The sequence below is a fragment of the Ailuropoda melanoleuca genome, chromosome 20 (assembly GCF_002007445.2).
Source record: "Ailuropoda melanoleuca isolate Jingjing chromosome 20, ASM200744v2, whole genome shotgun sequence".
NCBI lineage: Eukaryota > Metazoa > Chordata > Mammalia > Carnivora > Ursidae > Ailuropoda > Ailuropoda melanoleuca.
In genome coordinates this window covers 22,828,239-22,839,054 of record NC_048237.1, presented here as the reverse complement: position 1 = coordinate 22,839,054, position 10,816 = coordinate 22,828,239, and the positions used below count along the sequence as shown (strand labels likewise).

The following is a 10,816-nucleotide window of genomic DNA, read 5'->3' as shown; positions in this document are numbered from 1 at the left end:
AGGGGGTGGGGGAATGGGATAGACTGGTGATGGGTAGTAAGGAGGGCACGTATTGCATGGTGCACTGGGTGTTATACGCAACTAATGAAGCATCAAACTTTACATCGGAATCTGGGGATGTACTGTATGGTGATTAACATAATATAATAAAATTAAATTAAAAAAAAATAAAAAAATAAATGTTAAAAAAAATAAAAAAAAATAAAAAATGTAGGGCCATAGAACAGAAGCAGGAAGTTAATCCTATGTATTTTTACCCCCTTCCTTCAACTCATACTGTGCTTTTATTAATTTCATTTTGTGCCTATATTCTGATGGATAAAGGTGCCTCNCTGTTGAAGGGCATCTCGGCTCCTTCCATAAGAAGTTGTGGTCCATATATACAATGGAATATTACTCAGCTATCAGAAAGAACAAATTCTCAACATTTCATACTGTGCTTTTATTAATTTCATTTTGTGCCTATATTCTGATGGATAAAGGTGCCTCCACTCACCACCCATTCATTCCTTATTCATTCTTTATTCTTTTCACTTTATCTTCGCACAATCAGCCATTGATCACTGATACATGGAAGGATATCCTAGCAGACACTAGGAAAGCCCTGCCTTCTCCTCTTAGCATGCTGTGGAGGTTACTGTGGTTTCTTTTGACAGGTTCCACATTTAGTATTCTTCTGTCTAAAGACTTTCTCTGGACTCAGCAATGTGTTCAGCCAAAGTATGAGGTTGGAAAGCTAAGAACCACAGAATAATCCTCAAGTAATGAGGGACAGGAGCTGGTAGACAAACATCCCACCCAGCCTTCTTGCTCTTTGCCAGGAGAGCACTGAGATGTGTTCTAGGTCATCTCTCAGAGGGTTCCCAAGACGGGGGGCCAGGCTTCCCACAGTGATAACCTACTCATTGGTGCTTCTTTGCTGGTTTTTTTCACTTTCCTGTACCCCTTCTCTGCCCCTTCAGTATGATTCCTGGTATCTGCACTTAGGTTAACTATGTGTATCAGGACCTATTTTTGGAAAGATTGAAACTAAGAAAACTACCATCCTAGCTGAGGTCTCTCCTCCCTCCATTCCACCATCGTAGGCCTGGAGACTGGTTCCCCTGAGGTACGGAGACTTTCCCATGAGATTCACTATGTCCTCCTCTGTCTAGCTGGTCACATAAATGCTCTCTGCTCTTAAATAGCCAACTGTTGAGATTTGGTGTGAGAGTCTTCTCTCTGTCTGAGACCCACCGAAGTGTGTGGTGCTCAGCCCAAGCTAACTCTCCTTTTTGTTTGCCAGGAGAGGAGGAGCTGAAGGGAGCATGGGAGCAATTCCCTTTCTCAGGAGTATTTCCTTAAATATATTTTCCTCATTGCAGTTATTAAAGTTCTATTAAATATTTAGGATTTGGGAAAATAGAGACAACAGACTGGCCTTTCCTCTCTCTTCCTTCCCTTCCCGTTCTCCCTCCCCCTCTCTCTCCCTTTGTCATCCTATTTCATCACATTTCTCCCAGGACCAATAATTTCTCTATCGCTTGATCAGTCAATCAATCATATTCCTGCTACAGAGCACATGAGTCAGGCTACAATGTTGTCATCCTGCTGTTGAAGAGGAGAGTCAAATCTCTGTGATAACTGCTATGGTGACCCATGCTTCCCGTGATCAAGTGCTGGCAAGATTGTCTTTCTGAAGATCTGGTTGGCACCACAGTTATTCATAAGCCCTGCAGACGTACAGAATGTTTGTAGCTGGTAGTATGTGTATCTATGTGTGCTGTGTTCAAAGATGACTTAGAATTATTTTTATGCAATTTGAAGTATGTTTTGGTAATAGCTATAAAACATGTTTCAAATAATCTATGAAATCCCACTTAATTTGAAGATTTCCTTTGTTTATTTTATGTATTTCATTTTTTTCTACTTTTTGCTTTGGTTTGATGAACATCCCAAATGAAAAATATACTTGTCCATTCAGTGTTTCTCTTGTCCCCTTTCCAACCTTCATGTTTAATTTTATTTTTTTATCACTTGACAATGAGCTTAAAATAGTAATCTCTCTCTCACACATGTTGCTGTGAAGAACGTATGGATGTCTAGATCTTGCAGTCTGTTTTAGGACACTGCGTTCTTCTCATAGTAAGAGGGAAACTGATGACCCCTGTGGTCTTACATGTTTATACTGATATACTGATGGGGTAATCTGACCAACACATGCTGTAGCATTTACTGAGCACTCATCTATCTACATAATTTAATGTAATGAGATTTCTCTTTCTCGTTTCCTATACACCTATAGAAGTGCTAAAGTGGAAGCTTATAATGCAAACTCAGGATGGTTGGTCAGTTGAAGGACACTGCGAAAAAATAGCAAATAGCATTCATTTGCAAAGTAGATGATGAAATAGATATGATCCGTTTTGCTCATGAGCTTTGAAAAGCCCTATGAGAATGCCGAATTTAGAAGCGAGAGAACAAGGGGGGGGAGGGGCAGAGGGAGAGGGAAAGAGAGACTCTCAAGCAGTCTCCATGCCCAGTGTGGAGCCCAGAGCTGGCTCAGTCTCACAACCTTGAGATCATAAGCTGAACGAAAATCGAGTCATACACTTAAGTGACTAAGCCACCCAGGTGCCCCTGGTGTTTTTTTAAATATCAGGGCATTTTTAATATCAGGAATAATCAGAAAAATGAACGCCATCTTCAACAAAATTAAGTTGGACAATATTCTTTTTTCAATTCAGTTTTGGAAAAGAGAGGGTTTTTTAAAATACAATTGTGAGTATAGTCCTGCATAGTGCATTACAGGTAAAACAATGGTCTTGTTATGTATGTATTATTTTTTGAGCTTTGGAATTTTCTTGAGCTTTTTCTATAAATATGGTCTGTCTAGTAGAAAAACAACTCATCTTTATACAAGTTGATGTCGGGGCAAATATTTCATGAGTTAGCATCACCATTGTATGTTTCCATAGTCCAAACATATGCTGTTAATGGCCCCTAAGCCTTGGGACTTCTAATTTCACTAAAATATGATGTAAAACAAATGAGCTTTATTAATATGACATAAAAGTTAGAATCTCTAGATTTATATTTTAACTAAATACCTTTGTAAGATTATACTATTTACCTCAAATTGGGCTATAGAGATTTCTTTTACTTTTTTGTGGCAATATATCAATACTTAAATATAATATCTGTTTTCAAAATATTTAAATAGTAATATCTCTTGTCAGCTTAACAACCTTAACTCTTCAGAGAATTTTCTTTTCTACTAAATGAATGCCTTTTGCATATTCTTTTCACTATGTATGTTTTCTAATTTTAGTCATAAATCTTTATAATTTAAAGTCAACACCTCACAAGGATTATTAAGACACTTTGAAACTTCCATATTACTTAAAATGATGTTAGAAGGACCAACATGCAAAAATGATGTTTAAAAATGTCATCCAGGCAAACCGTGCCTATGCCACAGAACCATGAAAATAACCGGGAGTTGTTTTCTTGCTTTCCTCTGTTTTGTTTTGTTTTAAGGAGGAAGACAAATATTGGACCACACAAGAATTTACCTTTTCTTCTGAGAAAAAAACTCTCCAAGTCTAAGCTGAAGTTAATAGAAAGTTATAAAAAAAAAGTTAATAAAAATCACACAGTACAATTGAACACTTTAAGTGTTTCTAGTATGGATTGATTTCATACAATACAGTTTTGACTTTGGCATAAAATATCTCTGAATATGTGAGAGCCAACACAGCATATTGCATCCCCCCTATTTTTCTTTAGGGATGCATTCTTTTTTTTTTTTTTTGAGTAAAACATTTAATAAATTTGATCAGCAACAATACCACTGAAACTAACAAATGCCAAAACTGTGAAGAGGTACAAACTTTTAACTAGAAAGCCTGCTGTTGATTCTGCTTTCCCAATGTAACTACAAGTATTTAATTATCTGCAGTCTTTTTTTTTTAATGATTTTTTATTATATTATGTTAGTCACCATACAGTACATCCCCGATTTCCGATGTAAAGTTCGATGCTTCATTAGTTGCGTATAACACCCAGTGCACCATGCAATACGTGTCCTCCTTACTACCCATCACCAGCCTATCCCATTCCCCCACCCCCCTCCCTAGGGATGCATTCTTGTAGGCCAGCACTGCAATGTAAGCAGAAAAGAAATGATGTGTGTGAACATACATATTTTTGTGCTGTTTCTATTTTGAGTGTTTGATGAAAAGTTTAACACAGCATTTTTTTAATGGATATTTTATCTTTGTGTTTTTTAACCTGAAAGATTGCAAATGGCTTATTTTCACTGGGGAGATTATTATAAACTAAACATTTGAGTGGTAGGAGGCACAGTTTGGTGACTGTGTTTGAGCTCTCATTTGTTTGTTTGTTTTAAAGCAGTGGTGATGAGAACTCACTGTCTAGACCTTTTGTGAGCAGAGAGGTGAGAGATGAAGTATGGGGACTGCATTAAAATTAGATGATTTTGTTATTCCTTTCAAGATCGAAAACCAGGCCCATTGCTTGGTAAAAGACTGGAATGATCTATTATGCCTTTATCTCTTACTCAGTTGTGTTCAGGTACAAAAATGTATCATTTCAACTCAGAATGATCCAACAATTAAATAATTGACAGTCTTCACCATGAAAATACAAGGACTAAGCAGCTGCAATATTCGTACCTGGAAGGAAAAAAACAAATGGCGATTGTCAGCATTCAAAGGGAAACAGATTTTTGTTTAAAAACTTTAATCCTTCTTGGGGCACCTGGGTGGCACAGCGGTTAAGCGTCTGCCTTCGGCTCAGGGCGTGATCCTGGCGTTATGGGATCGAGCCCCACATCAGGCTCCTCTGCTATGAGCCTGCTTCTTCCTCTCCCACTCCCCCTGCTTGTGTTCCCTCTCTCGCTGGGTCTCTATCTCTGTCAAATAAATAAATAAAATCTTTTTAAAAAAATTTAATCCTTCTTGTCATTCCGATTTTGGAACAATAATCTCAGAATACACAAACTTTAATCCCTCTGTGTGTAAGATTCTTAACATACTTCTAGAGGTTTATACCATGTAATTAATGTATCATTATATCTAGTTTAAACTTGATTAATACAATAAGATTTCGGCAAAGGAAAAGAATGTGTCACTTTAATTGTCTGAATACATACAAAGCATGCTGTGGAATTCCAGTTGTAACAGTTCTAAATAGTGCATGTGTTCGTTTGTTTATGTCTTGTAGCATCTCCGTCAATTAAACTCTTGGTGGACGACCCTGTAGTTGTCAATCCTGGCGAGGCCGTAACATTAGTATGTGTTACGACAGGAGGAGCGCCTACACCCACTCTCACCTGGGTCAGATCCTTTGGGACTCTGCCTGAAAAGACTGTTTTGAATGGAGGAACGTTGACCATACCTGCCATCACCTCAGAAGATGCTGGTACTTACAGCTGCATCGCCAATAATAATGTGGGAAACCCTGCTAAAAAGTCCACCAACATCATTGTGAGAGGTAAGCTGGCCTAGAGAATGTTACCACGTAGATTTCTGGATTAACCAGGCTATTGCAAAACAAATAATGTTTGATATAAAAACATTTCCTCAAATATTTCGTGCGTGTGTAACATACATAGAAAATTGTTTCTAATTGATGAATGATGTCTAATTATAAATGGAAACTAAAATTTCTGAATCTTAATAACCATGCTTTATATTTGCATTGATAGTTTTGTAACATTTTCTTAATGCTACTATGAAACTATTCCACTGAATAGTTTTTATATGTTCTTAGTAAAAAAAAAATCATTAAAATGCAAATGTGGCATAGAGCATTAAACATTATTATACAGATTGTGTATTCGTTTAGGAATTTAGCAAATGTATCAATTTAATGTTTAACAAACATTTAATGGATCCCTATTAGAAGCAGAGCTCTAAATTATGGCATTATATAGAGATCTATAAAACATTACCTTGTACTCAAGGGTTATATTATCAGTGAAAATAAAATATCTCAATTAATAGCCCTATGATACAGTGTTTGGGAGGCATAAGCAAAAGCTATAGACATATGAAAAAAATTATAGTAACTTCTGGCCGAGGTTATTAGGGTATATCTAACGACATTCACATCAGGTTCTATAGGCTGGGTAGAGTTTTAACAGACTGAGATTAGGGAAAGACACAGAAAAGTCAGAGATCATAAAAGTCAAAGTGTATTTGAGGAATTGACATGAAATGTGGGTCACTAAGTCAGTGGTAGCATTGATATTCCAGTGTGGCTGCTAGCTGGTGAGCTGGTACTATCTAGAGGAGATGCTATCCCTCCAGTTTGGAGGATGTAAGTTATGGTGCAAGGACGTTGTGTTTCTTCATGTCTTTCTTCACCTGGCATGGTCCTGGTTTGGGGTTGGAGGATGGATACCAATGGCTCTAAATTTAAAATAGATGTCCATATGCCCAAGAGGACTCTTCTCACAAGCAAATGAACATTTCTCATGTGAAGGATTATAATGGAAGCAAAACATAATTGAACGTATTCAGATGAACATTTGTGATTTTGTAGACATGAACTATGGTGGTTTTGTTATCTGTTATTGTCCAAACTCTTAGAAATATGCTACTTAACAAAAAGCATACTCTATTCAAAATATTGCAAGATGTTAGATATAAATCAAGACACTCTGAAGAATGAAGAATGCACTATCTGCTACAAAATTGTAGGCCATATAATATTTAGTAATTGCAAGATGTGCCATTATTTTATGTATCACTACTAAGTAAACCGTAACACCAATTAAGCTACCACGGTGTTTTCTTATGCGATAGAATGTTACTGAAAGAAGTCTTTCAAATCTGTTTAAACTTAGGTTTCCTTTTAAACCATATATCACCCATTAGTAGATGTAAAAAGGAAAATAAAGAAAAAAAAATTGCTTTATTTATTCTTAAAACTTCACACTCAGAACCAACCCAACTGTTTTAATCCCAGTCTTTGATGACTTTGGTTTTCTACCCAACATCTTTCTTTGTCATTAAGAACATTTTATAACTCAGAATTATGGAGAAATATTGCCTTTGATTTTCTTCCAAGCCAGATCACCACTGCTGTGCCCTGCTGTAGCAATTGTAAAAGGGTATTGAATGTAAGGTACATTCTGATTTTGGAGATGTTTGAATGTGAACATAAATAAGGATTTTAAAACCAATGAAATGTGATCTTTATTTCAGTTGTTTAATTTTAGAAATTTCTACTGGACAATTACCATACTCTAATGACTCAGTAAATTTGTAAGGGATACTTGGGGTAACTACAAAGATCAGTGACAAAATCCCTTCCCTCAGAAGGGTTTACAGTTCCATAAGGAAGATAAGAATACAAAGGAATCATATATGGTGATAAATAAACAGAGAGTGTCCCATAAGGAAGATAAGAATACAAAGGAATCATATATGGTGATAAATAAACAGAGAGTGTCCCCGAATGAAGTACCCTAACTTTCCTAACTGCAACATCAGTATCGCTGCAATGACACCGCTCTAAGCCTTGTCTTAGTGATAACCAGATTCTGTTCTTCGGCCATCCCAATTTTCAAGAAAAAAAAAAAAAGAAGAAAAAGAAGAGGAAAGAAAGAGCACAAATTACCCATGTTTATTATTTCTTTTTATTTGTTTACCTTTAAACACATGCTTTCTCAAATAGACATGAAATTATTCTACCAAATCTACCTACAAAAATTGTGAGATTAATTAAAGCATTGCCAAACTATTTTTAAGACTCACGGATGCAATGGAGAACCTTTCATTCCATTATTTTTATCAAGGATAGGAACTCACCAGAGAAAAATGATGCATTAAAGTAGTTTGACCTGAGGATTATCTGCGACTACGTTGAATTCCTTTACAACTGGCAGAATACCTAGCATAAAATGTCTGTGTTGCGCAGGCGCCCGTCATAAGGGACTAACTCACAAGCCACAGTGCACACACACTCAGGAAGTGATCTACTCTCTCCTGTTTCATCTAGCAGTTTTCAGTGTTCTTACAAAGGAGAGTTTCCAACTTTGACAGGAACGACCTAAAAAAAATATAGCCTAAAAATGTGTTTCCCCAAATTATAATTTATTTTTATGCCTTTAATTTATCTGAAGTGTACATTTGCATCATCGTATTATATTACCAGTGGGACCTCTCAGCAATGGCGTCCACATCATTCATAAAATTGAGTTTGTATAAAATCTTACTGAAGATAGAAATAGCCTTGGTTAATAGGTCCTAGATTGCATGTGGGGAGAGAAACTGCTACAATAATGTGAGGCATCTGATTTCTGCCACAAAGGCCAAGGAATTCAGTTAAAGAAAATGATTCTCCTTTTATTATATCAAAGAAATTATTCTCAAGTCTTCTGAATTTGTAGACCTCTACGGTGTCTCAGATTAACTGTGTCATGGATACAATAAAAATGGAACTCTAGGTTTATTTTTCCCCCCATTCTTGTCTGTAATTAAATCAAAATCCACAGACCAAGTTTTCTGGGTGAGTACAGGGATATTTTGTGCACAGAATTCCCATTACCATTTGAGAATATTCATGGACGCAAAAATAAGAACGTAGGGTGCAGACGGGAATAAAACTCTAGAAACACTTCTAAATTTGTCATTTGATATGTTTTAATAGGAAACACTTGAAATAATGTAGACAATACTTCATGTAGAAAGCAAGCTCAAAACTGAAGAGGAATTTCATGTGTTTTAATATTTTGTTAGATATTTATAAACATAGCTGCACTGCCTTTTCTTCTGATTCTTTAAGAAATTGTAGTGATTGAGCCATTTATTTCTCCCCAAGTCAGGAGAGAAGCAGTATGGCCGGGGCTCAGTGTTTTTGTGGGCAGTATGTCATCTCCACATTTCTCATCTGTCATGAATTGAACCACTGTGCTGAACAAGCATGGTTCATAACATGATCAAGACATTATTAGTTTCCTGCGGTCTCTTTAAATTTTATTCAGTGGCTTAATCTTCCTTGTTTCAAGAAGAAAAGTCAGGCATATCCCATGACCCTTATCATCATTATTAGAAATAGAGAATCTTGCAGTACATTTGGATCACAAGCATGGATTTAGTTCATGTTTTTGGATGCACGATCCAACATAGTAGTAAAACCCCAAGCCTGATTTAATGCAAAAATTTCTCTGCTGCCCAGCTTGGCTCGACACTGGGCTGGAGACCTGCAGTGGGAAAGCAGAGCTGGTGGTCTGCTTGGCTTCTTCCTGTTTGTCTCTTTATCTTCCACCCCTCTGACCACCTACTCCACCGCTGACCTGATCGCCAGGCTCTGGCGACCCTGGCTTGGGGTGGAGTAAAGAGATCTCTGTATAAAACATTTTTCTTTCTTGCGTGGCACCTTATTGGACTCTTGGGAGATTCCTCTATCTAGAAAAGCATATATCCATTCGTATCAAGGAGTGAGTTCTGTTGATGGAATCTCCCAAGAGTCCCTTAAAGTGCCACTTTCTCTGAGCACGAGCTCTTGTGCAGTGTCCTTTCCCCCTTTCTGCTGACGGCTTCTCTCTTTCCTCCAACCAGCAAACTAAACACAGCCCACGACAAGCCTCCTCTTCCCTGTGACACTCATCTGTTTAGCAGAAATGCTTACCAGGAAACTCTGAGAACACACAAATTCCAGTGTAGCCACCTCTTTCCTATTGCCACACAGGATTTGGCTTCCTCAGATAGATCAGATATTTTCAGAGCTCTGACTAGTCCCATGAAAATCCCCTCCGTAGAATTGAGATGAAATAGACAGGCTTCCTTTCTGCCACCTTGGTCCGTGTTGGCTCTGTCTTCAAACTATAGTCTAAATCGGGTCGTATCTTACCAAGTTCATTGTTACCACCCTTGTGTAAATTATCAATATATCTCCTGTAGTCGATTAAAATAGGCTTTTCATTAACCCTTGTGCTCCGGCTCCACTCTTCGAAGCCCCTCTTTTATCCACTGGATGAGAGAAGGTAGACTAGGCTGTGAACAAACAGGCCCATGCATGTAATTATGTGAAACAAGATGAGATTTTTCTCATGAAAGAGTTCAGGTGTTTCCTAGTCGATAATGCTGGTGGATTGTGTGTGTGTGATCGGTGTGTGTGTGTGTGATCGGTGTGTGTGTGTGAGAGAGAGAGATTGGTGTGTGTGTGTGATCGGTGTGTGTGTGTGTGATCGGGTGTGTGTGTGTGTGTGATCAGGTGTGTGTGTGTGATTGGTGTGTGTGTGTGTGATCGGTGTGTGTGTGTGGGTGATCAGGGTGTGTGTGTGTGTGATCGGTGTGTGTGTGTGTGTGATGGGGGTGTGTGTGTGTGTGTGTGTGACACACTGCTGTTCTCCCAAGAGGACCTGCAGAAAGCTCACGACCTCCCTCTCCGGGCCTCCGGTTCCCATCCTCAGGAAAAAGCAGTAGGATGGGCTGGGGAGGCACGGGGGCAGGGGCCACTTCAAAGCCCACTCATAGTGGGCAGGGAGGCTCAGATGAGGAGGCAGGGACAGAGAACAGGGTCCACTCCTCTGAAACAGCAAAGTGCACTCATGGGAATGGGTGCAATAGGATGCTTAGTTGACGTGGAAGGAGCTGGGCCAGGGCCTAAATTCTAAGTGAGGGCTGCAGGGGCCTCTGAAGACTGGTGTCCAGAGAACCCAGCCCCTGAGAGCCACCGAGGCCTAGAGCTGCATGCGTGTGTACGTGTGTGGGTACATATCTGGGAGGGAGGGGTTCTGGGGTCTGCGCTCCTTTTTTTTTTTTTTAAGTTTTTTTTTAAAAGATTTTATTTATTTATTTGA

The 10,816-nt window shown here is 38.4% G+C and overlaps 1 protein-coding gene across 1 annotated transcript in view; it reads left to right on the top strand.

The window, feature by feature from the left end:
- Window positions 1-10,816, top strand: part of MDGA2 (MAM domain containing glycosylphosphatidylinositol anchor 2) — a 760,567-nt gene that overhangs the window by 517,293 nt on the left and 232,458 nt on the right. Inside the window, exon 6 of the mRNA XM_034648539.1 lies at window positions 5,227-5,496. Within this exon, the coding sequence (XP_034504430.1) occupies window positions 5,227-5,496 (270 nt within the window). The remainder of the gene's footprint in view (window positions 1-5,226; window positions 5,497-10,816) is intronic.